General features: G+C 29.6%; 1 protein-coding gene across 1 annotated transcript; it reads right to left on the reverse strand.

Annotated features, from left to right (window-relative positions):
* Window positions 1-17561: 17561 nt before the first annotated feature.
* Window positions 17562-20285, reverse strand: LOC116113408 (cationic peroxidase 1-like). Its single transcript, XM_031399562.1, has 4 exons — window positions 20033-20285; window positions 19247-19438; window positions 18735-18900; window positions 17562-18199 (listed from the first exon to the last, which is right to left on the reverse strand). The coding sequence occupies exons 1-4, from the start codon at window positions 20243-20245 to the stop codon at window positions 17814-17816; spliced, it is 957 nt and encodes a 318-aa protein (XP_031255422.1). The 5' UTR covers window positions 20246-20285; the 3' UTR covers window positions 17562-17813.
* Between the last annotated feature and the right edge of the window lie 6337 nt (window positions 20286-26622).

A 26622-nucleotide genomic window follows, 5' to 3' on the forward strand; every position in this document is an offset into this window, starting at 1 on the left:
ACTGGCAGGTTACCTAATCTTCAAGACTATTCCATGCATGGCGAGGGCTTGGTCTTGGAATTAATTGCAATTAGAAATTATACATAAAGTTTAATTGATTGATTGAATGAAAGTGATAAGGATGAAGCATGAACAAAAACACGTTTAACAGATTCCACTATTGATGTGCATGTAGCAGCCTAGAAGGAACCAATTAGTCAAATTAATGGGTCCAGTAAGTAAGGTATCTTTTTTAATTATGGATTTGGTGAAGATGCCATGAATGAAAAGACAATAACAACCTGTATAAATTTTGATTAATTGATTATTCATAAAGTTGGAAAATACATTGCTTCAAGTAGAAGAAATCATACATTTTTTATTTTTTAAAATTATAATGTTTTCATATTCTTATAGACAAAAAGATCGTGTAATAAAATTTATTGTAAAATGGAATGCTACTTACACGGATATATAAATAAATATATTATTATATTTAGTTAAATAATAATTAAAAAAAGATAAAAATAAATATATTATAAATATATTAATATATGATACATGCATATATTTTAATGTCAAATAATTACTGGCATCCATCAAGTGAGTCATTATCACTAGTTTAATTAGAAATTTGGCTTGATCAATCATCAATTTCGAGAGTTTTTTGTTTTTTTATTAGCGGAGCCCCCCACGGCCCCACGTCAAGGATCACGATACTACGATATGATAAATTTACATGTGTGGCTGCAAGAAAAGAAATTTCAAAAGTTAATAGTCGTGTCAAAGTTTTGTTCGACTACATGCTTACTGATTGAGTATTGCCAGTTTACTCCTCATCTAATCACCAGCCCGGCTGTGTGCAAGACACATGACGTACAAGTGAGTGATACTACGTATACAAAGTTAACATCTCATTATAGTATTGTTATTCAGGATCTAAAACAGATATTTCAAACTTCAATGCACATAATAATACGAATAAAACTATGTTGGAAAGTAGAAACTAGAAAGAGCGTATAAGATTATTTTCCAGATTCTTAATTCTTTCTCACGTTCCTTCTAAAATTCTTTGCCGTTTATTTTCACCTAGTCATGCAGACAGCTTGCAGTCTGAGAGACTGAATACTCAATTGCTCAGGTTTTTTGTTGCAATTATTGACCATAACATTTTTTAACTTCTACATGCATACAAGATGACCTATTTTACCTGCATAACTTTACTAAACTATATATATTTTACTAAATAATTTAAAATATATACTCAAATACGATTAGTGGATTATTATATAAACATTCCGAATTGTATATTTGTATTTTTTTTTTTTTTTAATTTGGAAGTTTGTTTTAAAAGGAAAAAATTTAGCTAAAAGTTATTTCTCCAAATATTACAATATTTGTTTCTTAAAAAATTAGATGTTCAGGGAATAGGATGACTAATAGATATATAAATAAATACATTTTACAGAAAAATGATAGTTGCTGGTCAAAAGGAGATGAGTGAACAATTTGATTACTTCATATGGACGTCTCATCCTAATTTTCAAAACCTACTAGAGCGAATAAATGAACAATTAAAAATGTACGAAGATCGAGCTCAGTGAAATATATTGTTTGACTTACCAAATAGCATAATCAGGAATCTATGAATATTATTGGTTGTCACTGTCAGTAGAAGAAAAATTAAACTTTTTATGAAGTATACAATATAAATTAGGGGAATATATATGTTATTTTATATTATATATCATTGTCTGGGTCTAATGAGCAAAGTAGACAAGAAATCAATGATAATTGGTATAAAATTCTGGCGCCATATAAATTGAATCACCAAGGACAAGATGCTTAATTATCTTACTATCAACTTTACCTACTTAACGTATCTCTAAATCACACATGTTAACAATAATATTAATTACAAGATAATCAATGACTTATTTTTTACTTTTGGTACGAGGACTCTATATATATATATATATATATATAGAGAGAGAGAGAGAGAGAGAGAGAGAGAGAGTCAAATTGGACGTACCCAGTCTTTATTTATCAAAATTTATTTTAATTGTTCTTTAAATAACAAATTTATATTTGTTACTTACTATTTTAATATTCTTCATACATGTCCTTAATGAATCAAATTAAGAATATCCTTATGTGTCACAAGATTCTGAGAAAAATAGTTAAGTGAAATTAGATTAGTAAAGTACACGTATTATGGTGGCGCTCATTTATGTCTTTCACATTTTTGTTTTCAAAAATAAAATCCAAAATGAAAATAATAAGTTTGATTTAGTATTTTCAAATTTTGAAAATACAAGTTCATTATCATTTTTTAAAAGTAATATTTGAAAAATGAAAACAATGAGAAAGTGTTTGTTATAGTTTTATTATGATAAATATGAATATATGGATCGTAGAGTATGAAAACATAGAAGGTAACCTTTTTTGTGTTTTGCGTGTTTTCAATTTTGGTTATTTATGTTCTTTTTTGTTTTCTATGTTTCGCTTGAAAAACTAAATGATAAGTGAACAAATATTACACATTTACAAATAAAATAGAAAATGAAAACAAAAACGAACAAGCCCATGTCTCCTGGGTAATAAAAGTTAAAACAGAAAGTTTAATAAGTTAAAAAATAATTACAAAAAACTTTAATGTATGAATTGATAAGAGGTCTGTGGCATATCGCTAAGCAAAGGTATGCTGTGGGAGTCATAAACTCAAATGGACCCAAGGTAGTTGTCGTTTTGTATGGCTAAGCAAAGATATCTTGTTATTATATTCAAGTTTAATCAATGTTGATGGATAGTTTCAAAGTTAGGCAGCAATAAGAAGAACATGTCGGTGTAAAAGACAAAGCAAATCTGAAGCTATATCAATTATTGTTGCAAAATAAGTACTTTTAAGTTTTGGTTGGTTTTTGATTGCCATCGTCAAAGTCATGACCTAATCTTTAACGAATCAAATCATTGAATATCTCAAACAAGATTGTCTTACCCAAGTTAACGTAAGGCTGGCACAGTTCCTCCATCAACTTGTATCAATTTTGTGTGGTTTTATTTCAACTCAAGAAATCACTATATATATTCCTCGCTTTTTAGAGAGAAAGTTATATTGTCACAATAGATTATGCTGACTTGGTACCACAAGTTAATGCATATATACTCGTTTTATTGTAATTAAAACTATCAATAACACTCAATTTAAAGATAGATAAGAGAAAATTTTCCAAGATAATATAAATTCATTGGTCGGTCATGGAATGTGTGATGCCTCAATGGTATTCTAGATTTTTCCTCATTAGAATCCAAGAATTTTATATTATTCTCATATTTACATTATGCACATTTTCATATATATAAATTTGGATATGCTATTGTTGCTTCATATAAGTGTATAGTTAATTTTTTTTCTTGTGGATGTCTTGAGTTTTCCTTCTAAATTCGGACAAACGTTCATGAAAAGAGAAATTTTTTGCATTACTTGTTTATAAATTTAGTTGAAATTTTGTCTTCAATATGTCATGAGTACTGGTTTAGATTTATTTTTTAAAAAAAAAATTCATGTCTATAATAATAATAATAATAATAAATTATTGATACAATATGAGGAAACAAATCAGAGAGACAAAAAAAATTATCAGAGTATTGAAGGAAGAAAAATAGGTTAGTAATAAATTTGGTAATATTAACACTGAATTATACTGCAAGGTTAATTTAAGTTTATTATAAAAGAAATATAGTATTATGAAATTTGACTTCTAAATATAATATATATAACCATTAAATGTTCGATTAAAATATTTTTAAGTTTAACCATACAGTGAAACTAAAATTTTTTTTGAATAGAGCCATATGTAAAAGAGAAGAATTAGACAATTGATAAGTGTTAGAATAGGTGTCTTAAAACCAATCAAAATGTTGTAAATTAACTCTTTTTCTATCATGTTTATATTAATATAAAGACAATTTGTTATTATATCATGTAAATCATATTTAATTTATATATAGGATATTACTCTTAGATGGTGGAACTGTAATGAAGGAATCAAGTATTTTAAAATTTGATTAGATATCCCTATGAGCACATATGGTGATCATTTTAGAAACGTCTATAACTTTAGTATTATTCTTACCTAGGACATAGATATCGATAAAACTATCATAGCGTTGAACGATCGTACTGAAAGATAATGATAGGTCTCGCATGGCAAGGTTGTTTTGGTAACAACCAGGTGCAACGTGTGGATGCTTATTGTTTGCAGTAATTGGACTGACCCACCAATGATTATATTTGGATGGTAAACCTAGTTTATAGAAAAATCTTCTTATAAATGGTGGTGTATGTAATCTTAAGATTTGAGATCACCAAAGTATCTGTGTACATAATGGTGTAGTTTGACGCTAGCCTGTAATAGCCCTTTTATGATAATCAATAGGTGATGATTGGCTACATTATGAAATACATCATAGCTATGGTGGATTGAAAAAAGATTCATCACTCTTGGTTAGAGAGTAGTTATTTTACTGCGCAATATGGATAATTGATAACGATTACAATTTGTGATCACAATGAATTGAATTGTCACTCAAATCCAATTTTATCTCATCATTCATTTGATAACAAACACAAAATATCAAGCACACATATTTCATAAGTTAATAACCATAGTTACACCCATGATATTGATTTGTTGAATTTCGATCTTGTAGGAGGGTGGTGAGGGTTTTTTTTTTTTTTTTTTTTTTTTTTGAGATGGTGGCTATAGATTAAAAAAGAAAATAAAGAATAGAGTTTTATTTCAAAGGAATGATATATGGTGGAATTATAAAAATAATGCGAGGATGTATTTGACCTTTTTTTAAAATTATATAAGCACTTTTAAAATGCAACCAAACAACTTTAAAAAAAAAAAAAATTAAAAGTGTTTATAGGATTAAAAAAGCTCTTTTGGCTCATAAACAAGCCCCAATCAAACAAACTCTTAAAATGTTATTTTTCAAAAAATATCATTTTTCATTTTATAAATTTGAGTTTTTTTAATACTAAAATAATTTTTTGATAGAGAATATATAATAATATTCTTGATTTAGAAATTTAAATGACAGAGAAAATATAATAGTATTCTAATATCTTGGCAAAATAAATGCTTCTATGGTTAGTAGTTGGATCATTGCATTAATTAAGATTATGATCAATCTAGACGGCTTCCGCTTCCGCTCTTGGTATTATAATATTACATATATTAAATCAAATGTTTAATATTTATAGAATGAAACATTTTGGTGGTTAAATTTATTTTCTAATTAATAATATCTTGTTAGGTGATCACAATTCAAGTTCATATAAAAAATTGGAAATTCTAGTGTATGGTCGTCTCATTTATTCTAATTCCCAATCGGAAATTGCTCATGTTAATTATACTATTTTGAATTATTTTTCTGTTATCTTATTTGGATTAGAAAATAGAATATATGTTTGTTTATTTATTAGGTTAATTCATTTAGAAAATTAATCCAACTCAAATAGGAATTTTTGGTTTAAAATGAAAAGTGGGTGAGACTTGTTTTCTATTATCCTATTCTTTTCAAATCAAAACAATTTTCTAACTTTATTCAACTAAAGACAATTACCTTTCACTCATTCCAATCTGAAAATTAATCCACCTTAGACCACCACTATCTGCCAGCAACCACCATCTACCACTGTGGCTAGAACGACGCACGATTGATCACATCTTAGGTAGATTAATTTTTAAATTGGAAGAAGAGAAAGAAAAATGTTTTCAGTTGAATAAAGTTGGATAATCTAAAAACAAGTCTCGCCCTCTTTTCATTTTTAGACAAAAAATCTTATCTGAATTGGATTAATTTTCATATTTGATTGACCCAATAAGTATACAAATACGTATTTTATTTTTTAATCCAAATAAGATAACAGAAAAATGATCTAGAATAGTGTAACAAAAAGGGGGCTAACTAATCACGGTAGCACATATCAAACTCATGATTAGGTTTAGTCATAATCTAGGGCGCGTTTGGTTTAATATTCCTATCCATATTCTCAAAATATTTGTTTGTTTAATTATTTAGGAAATACTATTTTATTTTTTGAATTACTTTTAGACCCCTTAAGTTTATTAATGTCATAAATATCGCCCCAAAAAAGTTTAAAAATTAACAAAAACACCCCCACCCACCCGTAGTTGCCAGATTCAGACAACCACCATCGATGGTAGTCGAAATCTATCACAACGGCTTACAAACGATCGAAAATGGCTGGTAATTTGTTGATCTGGCCTTTTCCGGCCAGATCCACAGACGGCCAAAGAAATAGCTGTCGTTGACCGACAACGACGGTCAGATTGATGCACGTCAAGCCAGATCCAACTGATCTACATCGTAATGCTAGATTTTGACTAGATTCTGACAGTGGTGGCCAGAATCTAGTATTGTGGGTGGGTGGATGGGGGTGTTTTTATTATTTTATAAGATTTTTATATATTAGGGTATTTAGTTAAATTAGTAAATTTAAAGAGGTTTTTTGATAAATTTTTAAATTTTACTTTGTAATAATTATCTTATCTAACTATATAATACTATCTTTAAAATCATATCCAAAATAATAAACCAAACGGAATCCTAATTTTTAAGATCAAACTCTGACTGTTAGACCAAACACTATAGTGTTACGGTACCCCATTATTAATTTGATTTGACGCTCCAACTCCCGTTGGGATAAGGTGCTGATACACTTGGTCAACATATACAATAACTTCTCCATACATCAATAATGGAAAAATATATTTCAAAATAAACCCCAATGTTTTTGTGAATAAACCCCAATGTTTTTCACCAAATTGTTGAAAGCATTTGCCAGTATTGCGAATAACGTCGTTAGTTTTTCCCGTTAAAGTTAACAGACTTTAAGGTATAGCCATTATTTTCAATTTTTAATAAGGTTATTTTAGACTTTTCATGTTTCTAAAAACCTTAACTGTTTTTTCTCCAATTACATCTCCATCTTTTTTCTTCTTTTTCTCTTATTCTTCCATTTCCCCTTTACCACCCAACAACCATAGGCGGTTTGCAAGGCCATATCTAGTCTTGAAAGTTGTTGGGGAAGTGGTGTAAGCCCTGGTTTGGCCTTGCAAGATCTAATGAAATGGCTTTAAGCCTGATTTGGCATCGCATTGCTTTTCAACAATACCTAATTTGGCCTTCTGCTACCCAAGAGGCAGTCAATGAAGCTTGATTTGGCTACTAGGAATGTGGCACAAGGCCAACAGCCAAATCAAGCCTCATGCCATCAAAGAGGAGGACAATGAAGCTTAATATGGCCTCGTGTCACTCTAGTGCATGGTGCCACTAGTTTCTTGATTGTCGGAGATGGGGGTTTATTTGTCATATTTTAGAGTAAGAGGGGTAAAGTGATAAGGTTTTAGGGTTGGAAAGGTAAAAACGTCAATTTCTATTTTAACAAATTATTACTAATGATTTTAACGGAATAAGGGGCTAAGCTCCTATTTTCAATACTGGCTTGTATTTTTAATGATTTCATGAAAACTATGGGCATTTAATTGTAAAAACTAATGTAAGAAATAAAAATTTATTTAATTTTAAAAACAAGCGAATTATAGTTTGATATAATTGTTAGCGACAGAACATTAGAAATGAGATAACTTTGTCGGAAAGTCATTAACAAGATAATTGACAAGTGTGTGGTGTATTATATATAGAGCAAGCGACTTTTTTCCATCCAAGGTTTGCGCTTTTCACCCAGAAAGTTTTAAAATATTACTTTTTCACTTAAAGTTTATATTTCGTTTATTATCGAGGATACACTTTCCGATTTGGCAACCAACAGAGAAAAAACTCGGTCTAAATTATTAGGATTTTTAAAAAGAGGATGCCGATTAGTCTTTTTGTAGTGGTAAGTTGGATTTTCGTGGTCGGTATTGGTCGGAATCTAACTTGAGAGGGGCGACTGTGTGTTACACAAGTCACTCGATTGTTAATAATTGACAACGTTAACGGTGGCAAGGTTTAAGGAGTTTTGATAAGTGATGACTATGGAAGAAAATGATGATGGTGTGGGTCCATAAAAATGCTATAAATCTACCATTGATTGGTCAAAATATAAACTTTGGGTAAGGCAAAACTTGGGTGGGGAAAAGTCGTTTACCCTATTATATATTTTGGTGGAGAAAGCAAATATGAATGGTTTCTCTTTATAAACACATCACCTCTATTCGGTGTTTCACAATTAATGATCAAATCCGAATTTGACGAACAGGATACGGGAGGCTGGGATCCAGTACAATTACCAATCAACAACATTAAATATTAATTGACAAAACATATTGTCAATAATTGATGTTTTTACAGTAAATTTTAACACTTGTTGTGATTTAATTTTTTTAACTCCTATAAATATGTTTTTGTTTTGATTTTAAAGATATTTATAATAATAAAGCTGTGAACAAATAAATTAATTGGCTCCGGCCTAGATACCTCAAATGATTAAAATAAAAAATAAAAAAACTCCCCTACTAGCTGTCGGAATTGATAACGATTACAAATTTGTGATCACAATGGAATGAATTGTCACTCAAATCCAATTTTATCTCATCATTCTTTGATAACAAAACACAAAAATATCAAGCACACATATTTCATAAGTTAATAACAATAGTTACACCCATGATATTGATTTGTTGAATTTCGATCTTGTAGGAGGGTGGTGAGGGTTTTTTTTTTTTTTTTTTTTTTTTTTGAGATGGTGGCTAGATTAAAAAAGAAAATAAAGAATAGAGTTTTATTTAAAGGAATGATATATGGTGGAATTATAAAAATAATGCGAGGATGTATTTGACCTTTTTTTAAATTATATAAGCACTTTTAAAATGCAACCAACAACTTTAAAAAAAAAAAAATTAAAGTGTTTATAGGATTAAAAAAGCTCTTTTGGCTCAAACAAGCCCCAATCAAACAAACTCTTAAAATGTTATTTTTCAAAAAAATTCATTTTTCTTTATAAATTTGAGTTTTTTTATACTAAAATAATTTTTGATAGAGAAAATAATAATATTCTTGATTTAGAAATTTAAATGACAGAGAAAATATAATAGTATTCTAATATCTTGGCAAAATAAATGCTTCTATGGTTAGTAGTTGGATCATTGCATTAATAAGATTATGATCAATCTAGCGGCTTCCGCTTCCGCTCTTGGTTTTATAAATAATATTACATATATTAAATCAAATGTTTAATATTTATAGAAGAAACATTTTGGTGGTAAATTTATTTCTAATAATAATACTTGTTAGGTGATCACAATTCAAGTTCATATAAAAAATTGGAAATTCTAGTGTATGGTCGTCTCATTTATTCTAATTCCCAATGGAAATTGCTCATGTTAATTATTACTATTTTGAATATTTTCTATCTTATTTGGATTAGAAAATAGAATATAGTTTTTTATTTATTGGCTAATCATTTAGAAAATTAATCCAACTCAAATAGGAATTTTTGGTTAAAATGAAAAGGGGTGAGCTTGTTTTCTATTATCCTATTCTTTTCAAATCAAAACAATTTTTAACTTTATTCAACTAAAGACAATTACCTTTCACTCATTCCAATCTAAAATTAACCTTAGACCACCACTATCTGCCAGCAACCACCTTACCACTGTGGCAGAACGCGCACGATTGATCACATCTTAGGTAGATTAATTTTTAAATTGGAAGAAGAGAAAGAAAAATGTTTTAGTTGAATAAAGTTGGATAATCTAAAAACAAGTCTCCCCTCTTTTCATTTTAGACAAAAAATCTTATTGAAGTTGGATTAATTTCATATTTGATTGACCCAATAAGTAAACAAATACGTATTTTATTTTTAATCCAAATAAGATAACAGAAAAATGATCTAGAATAGTGTAACAGGGCTAACTAATCAGTAGCACATATCAAACTCATGATTAGGTTGTGTCATAATCTAGGGCGCGTTTGTTTAATATTCCTATCCATATTAATATTCTTCATACATGTCCTTAATGAATCAAATTAAGAATATCCTTATGTGTCACAAGATTTTGAGAAAAATAGTTAAGTGAAATTAGATTAGTAAAGTACACGTATTATGGTGGCGCTCATTTATGTCTTTCACATTTTTGTTTTCAAAAATAAAATCCAAAATGAAAATAATAAGTTTGATTTAGTATTTTCAAATTTTGAAAATACAAGTTCATTATCATTTTTTAAAAGTAATATTTGAAAAATGAAAACAATGAGAAAGTGTTTGTTATAGTTTTATTATGATAAATATGAAATATTATGGTATAGTAGAGAATGAAAACATAGAAGGTAATCTTTTTTATGTTTTGCGTGTTTTCAATTTTTTAGTTATTTATGTTATTTTTTGTTTTCTATGTTTTCTGCTTTAAAAAACATAAATGATAAGTGAACAAATATTACACATTTTACAAAATAAAATAGAAAATGAAAACAAAAAGGAACAAGCCCTATATCTCCTGGGTAATAAAAGTTAAAAAAGAAAGTTTAATAAGTTAAAAAATAATTACAAAAAACTTTAATGTAATGAATTGATAAGAGGTCTGTGGCATATCGCTAAGCAAAGGTATGCTGTGGGAGTCATAAACTCATAATGGACCCAAGGTAGTTGTCGTTTTGTATGGCTAAGCAAAGATATCTTGTTATTATATTCAAGTTTTAATCAATGTTGATGGATAGTTTCAAAGTTAGGCAGCATATAAAAAGCAACATGTCGGTGTAAAAGACAAAGCAAATCTGAACCCATATCCAATTATTGTTGCAAAATAAGTATTATAAATTTGGTTGGTTTTTTATTGCCATCGTCAAAGTCATGACCTAATCTTTAACGAATCGAATCATTGAATATTAAACAAGATTGTCTTACCCAAGATAACATAAGGCTAGCAGAGTTCCTAGGATCCATCAACTTGTATCAATTTTTGGTGGTTTTACTTCAACTCAAGAAATCATTATATATATATTCCTCGCTTTATTAGAGAGAAAGTCTATATTGTCACAATAGTATTATGCTGACTTGGTACCACAAGTTAATGCATATATACTCGTTTTATTGTAATTAATAACTATCAATAACACTCAATTTAAAGATAGATAAGAGAAAATTTTCCAAGATAATATAAATTCATTTGTCGGTCATGTGAATGTTGTGATGCCTCAATGGTATTCTAGATTTTTCCTTCATTAGAATCCAAGAATTTTATATTACTTTCTCATATTTACATTATGCACATTTTCATATATATAAATTTGGATATGCTATTGTTGCTTCATATAAGTGTATAGTTAATTAATTTTTCTTGTGGATGTCTTGAGTTTTGCTTCTAAATTCGGACAAACATTCATGAAAAGAGAATTTTTTTTGCATTACTTTTTTATAAATTTAGTTGAAATTTTGTCTTCAATATGTCATGAGTACTGGTTTAGATTTATTTTTTTTAAAAAAAAAAAAAAATAAAAAAAATAATAATAATAATAATAAATTATTGATACAATATGAGGAAACAAATCAGAGAGACAAAAAAAATTTAATCAGAGTATTGAAGGAAGAAAAATAGGTTAGTAATAAATTTGGTAATATTAACACTGAATTATACTGCAAGGTTAATTTAAGTTTATTATAAAAGAAATATATAGTATTATGAAATTTGACTTCTAATATATAATATATTATAACCATTAAATGTTCGATTAAAATATTTTTAAGTTTAACCAATACAGTGAAACTAAAATTTTTTTTTGAATAGAGCCATATGTAAAAGAGAAGAATTAGACAATTGATAAGTGTTAGAATAGGTGTCTTAAAACCAATCAAAATGTTGTAAATTAACTCTTTTTCTATCATGTTTATTTATTAATATAAAGACAATTTTGTTATTATATCATGTAAATCATATTTAATTTATATATAGTGATATATACTCTTAGATTGGTGGAACTGTAATGAAGGAATCAAGTATTTTAAAATTTTGATTATGATATCCCTATGAGCACATATGGTGATCATTTTAGAAACGTCTATAACTTTAGTATTATTCTTACCTAGGACATAGATAATACGATAAAACTATCATAGCGTTGAACGATCGTACTGAAAGATAATGATAGGTCTCGCATGGCAAGGTTGTTTGGTAACAACCAGGTGCAACGTGTGGATGCTTATTGTTTGCAAGTTAATTGGACTGACCCACCAAATGATTATATTTGGATGGTAAACCTAGTTTCTATAGAACAAATCTTCTTATAAATGGTGGTGTATGTAATCTTAAGATTTGAGATCACCAAAGTATCTGTGTACATAATGGTGTAGTTTGACGCTAGCCTGTAATAGCCCTTTTATGATAATCAATAGGTGATGATTGGCTACATTATGAAATACATCATAGCTATGGTGGATTGAAAAAAGATTCATCACTCTTGGTTACGAGAGTAGTTATTTTACTGCGCAATATGGTTAATGAAACGATTACAAATCTATGATCACAATGGAATTGAATTGTCACTCAAATCCAATTTTATCTCGGTCATTCGTTTGATAACCAAACACCAAAAATATCAAGCACACATATTTATAAGTTAATAAACAATAGTTACACCAATGATATGATTTGTTGAATCGATCTTGTGGAGAGTGGTAAGGGTTTTTTTTTTTTTTTTTTTTTTTTTTTTTTTTTTGAGATGGTGGCTATAGATTAAAAAAGAAAATAAAGAATAGAGTTTTATTTTAAAGGAATGATATATGGTGGAATTATAAAAATAATACGAGGATATATTTGACCTTTTTTTTTTAATTATATAAGCACTTTTAAAATGCAACCAAACAACTTTAAAAAAAAAAAAAATTAAAATGTTTATAGGATTAAAAAAGCTCTTTTGGCTCATAAACAAGCCCCAATCAAACAAACTCTTAAAATGTTATTTTTCAAAAAATATCATTTTTCATTTTATAAATTTGAGTTTTTTTTTTATACTAAAATAATTTTTTGATAGAGAATATATAATAATATTCTTGATTTAGAAATTTAAATGACAGAGAAAATATAATAGTATTCTAATATCTTGGCAAAATAAATGCTTATATGGTTAGTAGTTGGATCATTGCATTAATTAAGATTATGATCAATCTAGGCGGCTTCCGCTTCCGCTCTCGGTATTATAATATTATAAGTCAAATAATATACATATATTAAATCAAATGTTTAATATTTATAGAACGAAACATTTTGGTGGTTAAATTTATTTTCTAATTAATAATATCTTGTTAGGTGATCACAATTCAAGTTCATATAAAAAATTGGAAATTCTAGTGTATGGTCGTCTCATTTATTCTAATTCCCAATTGGAAATTGCTCATGTTTATTACATTATTTTGAATCGTTTTTCTATTATCTTATTTAGATTAGAAAATAGAATATATATTTATTTATTTATTGGGCTAATTCATTCAGAAAATTAATCCTAACTCAAATAGGAATTTTTGGCTCAAAATGAAAAGTAGGTGAGGCTTGTTTTCTATTATCCTATTCTTTTCAAATCAAAACAATTTTCCAACTTTATTCAACTAAAGGCAATTACCTTTCACTCATTCCAATCTAAAAATTATTCCACCTAAGACCACCACTATCTGCCAGCAACCACCGTCTACCACTGTGGCCAGAACTACGCACGATTGATCACATCTTAGGTAGATTAATTTTTAGATTGGAAGAAGAGAAAGAAAAATGTTTTCAGTTGAATAAAGTTGGATAATCTAAAAACAAGTCTCTACCTCTTTTCATTTTTAGACAAAAAATCTTATTTGAGTTGGATTAATTTTCATATTTGATTGACTCAATAAGTAAACAAATACGTATTTTATTTTTTAATCCAAATAAGATAACAGAAAAATGATCTAGAATAGTGTAACAGGGCTAACTAATCAAGGTAGCACATATCAAGCTCATGATTAGGTTTGGTCATAATCTAGGGCGCGTTTGGTTTAATATTCCTATCCATATTCCTAAAATATTTGTTTGTTTAATTATTTAGGAAATACTATTTTATTTTTTAATTACTTTTAGACCCCTTAAGTTTATTAATGTCATAAATACCCCCAAAAAAGTTTAAAAATTAACAAAAACACCCCCATCCACCCGTAGTTGCCAGATTCCAACAACCACCGTAGATGGTAGCCGAAATCTATCACAACGGCTTACAAATGATTGAAAATGGATGGTAATTTGTCGATCTGGCCTTTTTCAGCTAGATCCACAGACGGCCAAAGAAATAGCTGTCGTTGACAGACAACTACGGCTAGATTGATGCACGTCAGGCCAGATCCGACTGATCTGCATTGTAACGCCAGATTTCGACTAGATTTTGATGGTAGTGACCGGAATCTAGCATTGTGGGTGGGTAGATGAGGGTATTTTTGTCATTTTATATATTGTAGTATTTAGTTAAATTAGCAAATTTAGGAAGTTTTTTTTATAAATTTTTAAATTTTACCTTGTAATAATTACCTTATCTAACTATCTAATACTATCTCTAAAATTCTATCCAAAATAATAAACCAAACGCAATCCTAATTTTTAAGATCAAACTCTTACTATTAGACCAAACACTATAGTGTTACCCCATTATTAATTTGATTTGACGCTCCAACTGCCGTTGGGATAAGGTGCTGATACACTTGGTCAACATATACAATAACTTCTGTATACATTAATAATTGAAAAATATATTTCAATTAAATATTGGGGTTTTGTAAATAAACCCCAATGTTTTTCACCAAATTGTTGAAAGCATTTGCCAGTATTGCAAATAACGTCGTTAGTTTTTCCCGTTAAAGTTAACAGACTTTAAGGTATAGCCATTATTTTCAATTTTTAATGAGGTTCTTTTAGACTTTTCATGTTTCTAAAAACCTTAACTGTTTTTTCTCCAATTACATCTCTATCTTTTTTCTTCTTTTTCTCTTATTCTTCCATTTCCCCTTTACCACCCAACAACCATAGGCGGTTTGCAAGGCCATATCTAGTCTTGAAAGTTGTTGGGGAAGTGGTGTAAGCCCTGGTTTGGCCTTGCAAGATCTAATGAAATGGCTTTAAGCCTGATTTGGCATCGCATTGCTTTTCAACAATACCTAATTTGGCCTTCTGCTACCCAAGAGGCAGTCAATGAAGCTTGATTTGGCTGCTAGGAATGTGGCACAAGGCCAACAGCCAAATCAAGCCTCATGCCATCAAAGAGGAGGACAATGAAGCTTAATATGGCCTCGTGTCACTCTAGTGCATGGTGCCACTAGTTTCTTGATTGTAGGAGATGGGGGTTTATTTGTCATATTTTAGAGTAAGAGGGGTAAAGTGATAAGGTTTTAGGGTTGGAAAGGTAAAAGCGTCAATTTCTATTTTAACAAATTATTACTAATGATTTTAACGGAATAAGGGGCTAAGCTCCTATTTTCAATACTGGCTTGTATTTTTAATGATTTCATGAAAACTATGGGCATTTAATTGTAAAAACTAATATAAGAAATAAAAATTTATTTAATTTTAAAAACAAGCGAATTATAGTTGGATATAATTGTTAGCGACAGAACATTAGAAATGAGATAACTTTGTCGGAAAGTCATTAACAAGATAATTGACAAGTGTGTGGTGTATTATTATTTAGAGCAAGCGACTTTTTTCCAACCAAGGTTTGCCTTCATGACCTTTTCACCCAAAAAGTTATAAAGTATCACTTTCCCACCCAAAGTTTATATTTCGTTTATTATCGAGGATATGCTTTCTGATTTGGCAACCAACAGCAAAAAAACTCTGTCTAAACTATTAGAGTTTTAAAGAGAGGATGCTGATTAGTCTTTTTGTAGTGGCAAGTTGGATTTTCGTGATCGGTATTGGTCGAAATCTAACTTGGGAGGGGCGGTTGCGTGTTACACAAGTCACTCGATTGTCGACAATTGACAAAGTTAGTGGGAGCAAGGTTTAAGGGGTTTTGATGAGTGGTGACTATGAAAAAAAATGATGGTAGTGTAGATTCATAAAGATGCTAGAAATCTGTCAATGATTGATCGAAATATAAACTTTGGGTGAAAAAATGTCATTAAGGCAAAACTTGGGTGAGGAAAAGTCGTTTACTCTATTATATATTTTGATAGAGAAAGCAAATATGAATGGTTTCTCTTTATAAACACAGTTTCACAATTAATGATCAAATCCGAATTTGACGAACAGGATACGGGTGGATAGGATCCAGTACGATTACCAATCAACAACATTAAATATTAATTGACAAAACATATTGTCAATAATTGATGTTTTTAGAGTAAATTTTAACACTTGTTTTGATTTAATATTTTTTTAACTCCTATAAATATGTTTTTGTTTTGATTTTAAAGATATTTATAATAATAAAGCTGTGAACAAATAAATTAATTGGCTCCGGCATAGATACCTCAAATGATTAAAATAAAAAATAAAAAAACTCCCCTACTAGCTGTGGGGCCAAGTTACTTTTGGAAAGACATCAGTATTGACTTTGATTCAAGGCCTTGGAGGTGGATACTGAACAACAGTTTGAATTTTTAGGGCTTAACGAAAATGAGGCCGAATTCCTACAGTTGCAAAACTAGCAATTGTAAAAGAGGAATTACCAAAGCCAGGGCATAAAGATGCCAAATGTTGAATGTGTGCCTTGAATGAAATTTTAAAGATCTTCCAATCAAGGTGTAACATGGGTTCCAAGAGGTATTGAAAGTCAGCCACTAACCAGCATCATATATCTCTTGCAAAGGACCACAACCCAAATAAGTGAGCTGAATTTTCAAAGCAATTGTAGGAATGAACATGAGACAGAGAAATGTTATGGGGATACCCTTCCCTTGCAGACTATTATCTATAAATGAATGTTTAGAAGAAATATGGTTCTTCCCAAATGGCCTTGGCCCAATCAACATTGCTGTTAGGATTCCCAACCATATCGTAACTCAAGCCTAAAGGGAGAGTTCCATCTTTAGACTTTAGAGTCTTCCCATATAAGCCCATAAGAAGAAAGGATTATGGAAAGAGTAATCTCGCCTGGAAAGTGTTATTTGAAGCACATTGGGATATTTCACATGAATTATTTTTAAAAACAGCTGAAACTTTAGCTTTTAGATTCGTACGATCTGAAATCCCTATAAGCTCGTAGATGAGCCAGCTTGTGTAGCCATTTGGAACAATGAAACATTTTTCTATGATAAAGTTTACTATCCTTCTTCATATTTATCAAAATCTAAAAAACATTTAATATATAAGTGTATATTAATTTGTTATATATAAAGTACAAACTAATAATTTATGTAATTTTTATTAATAAATTAGAAAGAATTAAATTTATTAATAAACTTTAGAGACAATAAATTAAAATAGAGTTAAAAGAAATTACAAGAATGTTGTTCGGACTCACAAATGCTTCCTACCTTCCAAATTTTGTTAATAAATTAGTGAGGAATACCAAGTATTGCTTTCAAGTAATGGACAGAAGATGCAATAATCGTTTACAAATCTTATGTTCAATTTAATTTGAGACATATAATAAATTTATGATACAATGAAAGCGTTTTTCCCACTTAGCTCTCACTGAAAACAGAATATTACAATTGAACAAACCAATTCAGGCAATCTAAATGTCCAAAGTGACTTCGATCGTTATGAATGATTCTTCTTTATTCATAATACAAGAAAACAAAACACAAATATGAACAATTTGTTCAACGCTAGAAGATCGACCCAATAGGTTCAATTAATTTTACGGCAGTTGGTACGAATCTCGCCCTCGCTTCCTGTAAGAGGGCTGAGGCCTCCCATTTTCACCATGGCATTGGCGAAATCCGCATGGAAAGTATTCAAGTTGGTGCTATAAGTTGTGACTTGAGAATCGGTGGAGCCACCACTGAAGAGCTGTTGATCTGAATGCAGAAGGCCTTTGTTGTTAATCAAGTTATTGAAATATAAATTGTCAAAGATGACAGGGCTATGAGCATCTAGCGGAGAAAGATTGTCATTGCTGCCTGTGGTTGGACAGTTCGATTTTAGTGATGTAGCAAGAGTTGAATCAATGGTTGTCTCATTGTAGAGTCGTTCTCGAAACATTGAGCACCTTGCTTGGCCTGTCGTGTGAGCTCCTGTTTATATTTACTCATCAGAAAGTTCATAAGTTCTGTCTTAGCTTATCAAAATTATAATGAAACATAAAATTAATTAAAATGCAACTTCAGCCTTTTAAAAGCAAAAGATTATAATATAGTTGATGTCAATGCATCATGACTGACATTATCGTTTAATTGACTAGTATTATGTTGCCTATTGTACCATTTCTCATGCGAAACTGCTAATATTTTACCAAATTTGGGCTGATTGACTACTAGTTTATGCATATTAATTGCTAAAAGATAAAAAATTTACAATCTCATGCAAGAATTTTTACTAAAATTTGGCATTTGACAGTTTTTCTGTGCTAGCCAATGTGTCATTGATTTAACAAAATGAAATTAGCCAGTGTGTCCAATAATATATTTAATTAATGGTGTAACTATTTGTATCATAATTTAAAAAAAAAAAAAAAAAAATAGGGGTAATTGATCTCAGTTGTTAATAATTATAAATTATCTGTTGAACTAATTTAATAAATATTAATAAATTGAGAATATATAGTTGTACCTGAGAGAACTACCATTTCTTTAGCACTGAACCCTTTTTTGGCAAAGGAAGAAATAAGGTCACTAAGATCCAGTAGTGGTGATGGAAGGTCGGTATTTGCAGCCCCTAAACTTGCCGTGGTCGATTCTCTTCTACCTAACTGAACCGTCCAAGAAGGCCCACCTAGCTGCAGAGGAAAAAATTTATATAAGTTTCAAAAACATAAATCAATGGTGTGGCAAGTAGACGTGAATGTTTATCCAATACTTTAATATATATGCATTAATTTTATAATCGTCAACCAATCATGCTTGTAATTTTATAGAGGAAAAAGAAAAATCAACTTATAATTATTGTGGTATTACAAGATAGACGGTCTCAAATAAGTTTTTATTTCTTTAATTAGCCATTGTTTCCTTTTCCATATTCATTTGTTTTATTTATGAGGTAATTTGGTGTAGATTTTTGCTTCCATAATTTTAAACTGTATTTAATTTCTTGGTACATCATTTTAAATGTTGAGATTTACTCACAGCAACAACAGAATCTCGAGCAGCAACAGCAACAATATCTGCACAGGAAACAACTCCAGGGCAAATACTCTCAACTTGAGATTTAATTGTATCGACCACTTCGAACCCTCTTAGTGAATCTGCATTTGCGGCTGCCGTCTTCTCTCCAGTAAAACTTGAAGTGTCATCTAATAGAACGGATGCATCGCAACCCTAACCTCATCAAAAACAAAATTACATTAATACAAATGATAATAAATTACTATCTCACGTGTATATATCAAAGGCTTGTGATTGTTAACAACAATGGCAGCAATAATATGCTTATAAGCACTAATTAATTCAGTTTGTTGAGTTTCTTGATATTGCAAAGAGGCGACCAGTTTCACCTCTGGCATCAATTCCCACATGTTTGGTTTAGACTTTGTTAAAATGGAACATATGAAAAATAATGGAGTACACGTATATATATATATATGAAAGTATTTTTAGATGTGGATATCCACCTTTTTTTTCTTCTTTAAATTCAGATCCTTAATAGTCGACCGCGATTAATGTTAAAAAGTATAATTTTGCAACCTTTCATATAAAAAAGTTTTTCCGGAATTTTATCTTTTTAGTGTTTTTCGAGCATATGCAAGAGTAAACGATTTGTTTTTGCATGCATGCAAGCTTTGCATGAACGTTTTCACATTGGATATGTATTATACAAGTTATGCAACTTAATCAATTGTATAAAACATATAAATTAATTATCATATATATATGATGCCTGTAAATGTGTATAAAGAGAGATAGATGTCATACAGTTGCAAAGCAATCGTGGAAATGGAGACGAAGCAATGAAGCCCCCATGCGATGCTCCTTCATTACGGCATTAGTTACAGAAGTTCTAATGGTGGAAAGAGCTTTTGGACAAATTGTAGCATAGTAATTGGAGGATAATTGTGCAAAGGATAATTCAAATGAAAACAAAAGGATGAAGAAGAAAACTCCATAAGAATTTGAAGAAAACGCCATGATCTAAATGTTAACTGAGACGCCAAATGAAGCTTGAATAATATTGTGCTTAGTTGTGACTGATGTATGATGCTCGATAGTCTATTTATAGAAGAGGCTTGTTGGACTATATGTACTAGGTCAATTAATAGTTCATTATTTTTTAAAAGAAACGAAGTTTTGTGCGCACGTACATATATTGACAGTTCCAAACTCACCACTGTAGTTTTCATTATCCATCTGTTTGAAAAACTTTTAGAGAAAATTTTCAAAAGAAGATTAAGAAACTATTGAGATTGTTTTGTTGAAAATTATGAACTATGTTAACATAATAATTCAGTTGTGAATTGCAGTAGCATAACTTTTGATTAAAATCATAATTTAAATTTGTTGTACGTTGTGTTTTCTAAATTATTTTTTTCTGCAAAAAGCTAGTGCCCTGACTATATATGTAAATAACTGAAAAAAAAAAATATATGATACCACTTTAATATTTTATATCCTTTTACTATAACATATTTAAAAGATGAACTTTTTTTCATCGAAGGAAGATATATATGTACATGGAAATTGTATTAACTTTTAAAACACAAAATATCATTTTAAATGCAAAAAACTTTGAATATTTTTTTGTCATTTATTACAGTCAATAAAACGACATCTACATGTCAAATTTCGGATGGTTTGCATATGAGATTGACTGTAATATATAATATATAAAAGTAGTTTTTAACTATAAGGATGAATTTAGAACAATCTAAATTGCTATATTAATTAATAAATTATTAGAGTTGTAACAGAAATGGTAGACTAGTAAATGAAGATGGATTAACTTAAGGACAATACATTGATTTCAGGAAAATTACATATTATCACGTTGTCATATTATAATGGGGTAGTGACACATAAACAACCACATTAGTTGAAATCTAATTTATATGCATATTATTATTGTAAAATTATAATGTTAAAGATGAATTTTTAATACTCAAACTTTGATTTATAATAAAATTAACTGTAATTTCTAACTATAGGAAGCAATATAGACGTAACATAAAACATTTGTATTTCTAGCCCTATCCGAATAAATTTTTTCAACATTAGACGAACATGGTGGAGGTTGGTATCTGTGTGTGAACAAATTTGTGAGAAGGAATCTAACCAAGTCAAAACCTGTTTTTACAATTTTTTTGCTAATCCCCCAAACTTTAGAATTTTAAGTGGTTTTGTCCAATAAAAAATAATAATAATAGATTTAGTTGAAAGCAAGCCACCACCACTACCAAATAAGTCTTAAAGTTTCATACTAATCTAGATAAAACAGAAATTTTTTATATGCTTTGACAGGGTATATTCAATTCAACCTTTTCTTTTCCTTCAAGAATATAGCTAGCTAGTTGTTTGACAATTAAGCTTTGGCTAAAGAAAGCATGCCACATTTGGAGATTTTAATTTGTGGACTTGGTGGAAATGTATGCTCACTAGACATTTAACATTATGAAGCATGCCATCTGTCTTAAATTTACTGGGAGTTGAATGTGAATGATTGATTCCTTCTCCTACCATTTACTGAAAGAGAATTTGGAAAGGACTTTCCCATACATTAAAATTCTTAATTGCAAAGAAAAAATCTAAAATATCACAGAGATATTATATCATTTGTATCACCAACCAATGCATTTATACCAGTCATGAATATTTTCTTTTTCATCAAATCTTCATTATTAATGGGATCGGTAATTATTAATTTAAAAAACCATGTGACAACAATGTATCAGTTGGTGAGACGAATGACGTAATATCCCTATGATACTCTATATGTTCTCAGTTAAAACATGTTACACGTCAACTATTGGCTTGCATTCTTTTAAAGCTTGGACATCTACCTAAATGTTGTATTTCATGTAATTATAACTCTCCATAATTATATCACAAACAACATCACCCTCATGGAATTAATGGAAGCTGAAGGTTGAGCAGAAAAATTATTATCTTAATCTTCCAAAGGAAGATATATAATTAATTGAGTATTCATTAACTTCCTTGCGCTAATCGTCCAAGGTACAAATGTTTTTGTCCACGGAAGATACAAGTTTGATGATTTGGTAATTCATTGTGGTAAATCCACTTGCATTAATGTTTGCTTCCGTAATGTTTAAAACTTCATTGTTTTGGTGGTGCTAGAAACGTGGTTAATATTCATCGTACTAATATTTTACTTTTATATTTTTGATGACCAGGGTGTCCAGATCAGTTTGCACATATCTTTACTAATCTCTGAGATTTATTGAATACCTTGCGAGTTCAATGAGCCAAGTAAGTCACAAAAGTGATAAGTGACCACTTTGTGAGAATTGAACACAAAACCTCTAAATAACCTACTTAAATAACTAAAATATTGTCATCCAACCACAAGGCAAGTGGTTCATTATACTAATATTGCTACTACTCTTTCAGCAAAATCTACCGTCTTAATTAGAGAATTCTAAGTCTATTCTTAGAGGTTTTCTCTAAGTGAGACGAGCTAATTAACTTTTTATTATGCTGTAATAGGTGGAGAATTCCTAATGTGGTTAATTTGGGCAAGATTGCAGATAGAAAAGCACCGTATTGCCTAAATTCGAGAGGTGGTGGTTCATTGATTTTGGCCATTCATGGCCAATTAGGTAAAGAGTTGCATAAGTAGTTGCTAATTTTATGATTGCATGTACTTTTTTCCGGGACGACACCTAACTGTTTGAAACTCAAAATTGTATTAGAACAGAATTATAATTTGAGGATTAAGCCATAGCATTAGTAGCTCCAACTTGAGTTTGAATTATTATAAAACATGGGGTAAATAATTTGATTTCTCATGTCATCTTTATTGTCCACATAATTAGAGTACCGTTGACGATACTGCATAATATTTAAACAATCTCATAGACATCATGCATTTTATGTATATCATATAGTGATATTCTAAAGAGTAAACGGTTTTTTTCCACTCAAATAATGGCTCAGTGACACTTTTTCACCCATAAACTTTTAAAATATCATTTTACTATCTAAATTTATATTCCGTTTCCGATTCCACATTGTTGTGTTCTCACATCACCACCATTCTCTTCTTTGATCAGCACTCACCAAAACCCGTAAAACCCTACTCCCACCAATTGCTAGCAATCGAGCGATTAGAGTTTGCATAACCACCCCTTCCAAGTCAAATTTCAATCAATCTCAATCACTAAAATCCAACCTTTCACCCCCAAAAAACTCATTGACCTCTCGGCCCTCTTCTAAAACCCTAGCAGTTTGGAGCAAGTTTGCTCTCAGTTCATTGTCAAAATATAAATTTGGTTAGTAAAATAATATTTTAAAAGTCTATAAGTAAAAAAGTGTCATTAAGTCATTATTTGGGTGAGAAAAAGTCATTAACTCATGCACAAATCAATCTCTCACGTAAAATAATGCACAAATCAAAATTGAAACATTATTTTACATGAGAGATTGATTTGCGCATGAGTTAACAACTTTTTCCCACCCACATAATGACTTAAATGAGATTTTTCCACCTATTGACTTTTAAAATACCACTTTACTACCAAAATTTATATTCTGACGACGAACAGAGAGCAAACTCGATTCAGATTACCGGGCTTTTGAAGAGGTGAGACCGAGGTTGGATTTTGGTGGTTAAGATTGATTGAAATTTGACTTGAGAGAAGCAGTTGTGTAAACACTAATTGCACAATTATTGATGATTGGTGGGGTTGACAGGAGTAAAGTTTGAGTGGTTTTGGTGAGTGATGATCAGGGGAAAAAATAGTGGTTGGTTTGGGGTCGTAACAATGCTGGAATAAAAAAAAAAAAGAATATAAATTTGAATAATAAAGTGATATTTTAAAAGTTTATAGGTGGAAAAGTGTCATTAAACCATTATTTCGGTGGAAAAAAATTATTTATTTACTCTTTGTGCATGATATAAAGAATAATATTTTACTACTCAAGTTAGTTCATTAACAAAGAAAGAACTTTTGTTAAAGCCAGATAAAGTGAAAGGAAATACAAAAATGTTGATCTACTTATAAAAATACAAATATAAAATGAAACGTAGCTCAACCCCACTAAAATCGTACAGATTCAATATCTATTAACACCCTATTAATGAACTAAAGAAGGCACACTTTTTTAATATAAGTATATTTATATATTAAATTATTAAGATTAACGTTAATTTCCTTTTTACTACAAATACTTTTAACACCTCACTATTTTCTTATAAACCTTAATTTTTTTATGTTATTCAAATCATCCTTAAAACATAAAGATAATTTATTGGAAGAAAATTTACAATAAGAGATACTAAATTACAAAATACAAAATATAATTTTTTAAGTATTTCACATATTAATTTATTGTTATTTTTTTCTTCAAAGTATTGGTAATATTTTAATCTATATATTTTTTGTGTTGTTTGACTGTAATATATTGTTGGGATTATTTTTAAAGATTTTTTTAGCTTTAATTTTTTCTAAACTTTCAGTTTAATTATCTAAAATTTTATTCTAGAAATAACGATGATGAGGGGTGAAAGGAATAAAGTGTTAACTCTTTTAAAATATAAAAAAATAGACTGAGAGGCATTTACGAAATTTATGGGATACCATACGAAAAAAAAAACAATTTTAAAACATTAAAATAAGGTGACTTAAGAAATGAAGTTTTTTTAGTCCATTAGTGGGGTGCCAATAGCTCTAGACAAAAACCACTATTGGATGACCCGATAGTGATGGTAAAAGAGCAAAGGACTCTTAATAAACTCTTGAGTTCGAGTTCTTTCAGACACTAATAGGGGTGACCATTAAGGCTTTTATTCGGTTGATAGTTATAAAACTTCGTATAATTAGTTGAGATTTGTACAAACAAACCTGAACAATCCAGTGATAAAAAAAAATAATAAATAAATAACTCCACTGATTCAATTATTTCTTACCCAATGTGATGAAGACGGGTAGAAACCCAACCTAAATAAAATATAACAATATTGTTTTTTCTTAACTAGAAATTTTAGGTATTAAAACCATATTTTATTGTCAATTAAACAGTATTTAAAAAAATGAGGAAGAAGGTTAACAAATCTATGAATAATCAATCAATAGTTAAATAACATGATAAACAGGATAACTATTTCAATTATGTTATTCTATATTAAATAATAGATTGTTGCAAATATAATTATTCTCTATAGAAGAAGATAATTCCTTTTCAATTGAAAAGATTATGATAAAAAATTTCTCAACCAAAAAAAAAAAAAAAAAAAAAAAAAAAAAAAAGAGTTGGACTAATTAACAGTTAAAATTCAATGATTTCACACGAAAAATATAGAATATTCTCGCTATATTATATGCAAGTGATTAGTAATTGCCATTTTATCTTTTATAATACACTGACTAGTGATTTTGTATAATAATATTGTCACATTAAGTATGTTTTCTCTTTTACAGTGGATCCTTTAATGACTTGGTAGCGGCAAACTGGAGTCAATATAATTTCTTTTGTATAATTGTATTTCTGATGTTTAAAAAACATAACAACAAACTTGAAGCCATTGCTTTAAAACCCAGTCCAGCCCAACAGGTTTAACCGAGACTCAAAAGCTTCATCAGGTCGGGTTCACATTTTTTCTATTTGCCAAAAACCCTATGATTTGGGATGATGATCAACGAACAATTGAAGACTGGGATGTTAGGACTTTCAAAGATAAAGTGTCAGTGAGTGTAATTGTGGCAACGGAGTTGATCTCCAATGAGTGAATCGACTGGAAATCGAAAAAAACTGGCAACAACAACAACGGCTTTTGCCGATGATTGACGAGGCTAACGAACATGGGGTGAGGTAGGTTTTGGTCGAGAGGAAAAGATAAGTATTCTCGAGGTGATGGGGAGGGTTGTTAACACCAATGTTGGTGAGATTTGACCAAAATCGGTTCAATTTCTGTCAAATCTTAGATAGATTTTCAAGAGAATTGGCTCAAAGGACGATTGAAGTTACATTTAATGTGCTGCTCCCACCAACCAATTGTCGACTGATTTGTATTTGGAGTGAGTTTGTTAAATTTTAAACTTATAGGGACTTAATGTGATTTTTAAGGGTGTATTTGCTAAATTTTAAAAAATTTATCAACCAACTCAACTAGTCGATCAAATCGGTTAAACCGGTCAACCCAAGACACAGCAACGTTGCCATGTTTTACCCAAACATTGCTTGAAGCAAAATATAACTTTGACTAGCCAATCAAATCGGTTAAACCAAACAACCTACAACTCGACAACTTTGTCAGGTTTCACCCAAACATTGCCTGAAGCAAAATATAACTATGTATATTAAGGACTTAATAAGCATATATAAGCATCTTA

This window comes from Pistacia vera, unplaced genomic scaffold (genome assembly GCF_008641045.1).
Source record: "Pistacia vera cultivar Batoury unplaced genomic scaffold, PisVer_v2 Contig679, whole genome shotgun sequence".
NCBI classification, from domain to species: Eukaryota; Viridiplantae; Streptophyta; class Magnoliopsida; order Sapindales; family Anacardiaceae; genus Pistacia; species Pistacia vera.

Excerpts from the sequence above, each read along its gene's own strand:
- LOC116113408 (XM_031399562.1), bottom strand. The coding sequence starts at position 20,245 with ATGGCGTTTTCTTCAAATTCTTATGGAGTTTTCTTCTTCATCCTTTTG. Across the intron at positions 18,901-19,246 it reads CTCGAGATTCTGTTGTTGCT|CTAGGTGGGCCTTCTTGGAC; the intron begins GTGAGTAAATCT and ends TTTCCTCTGCAG. Across the intron at positions 18,200-18,734 it reads AGAAATGGTAGTTCTCTCAG|GAGCTCACACGACAGGCCAA; the intron begins GTACAACTATAT and ends AAATATAAACAG.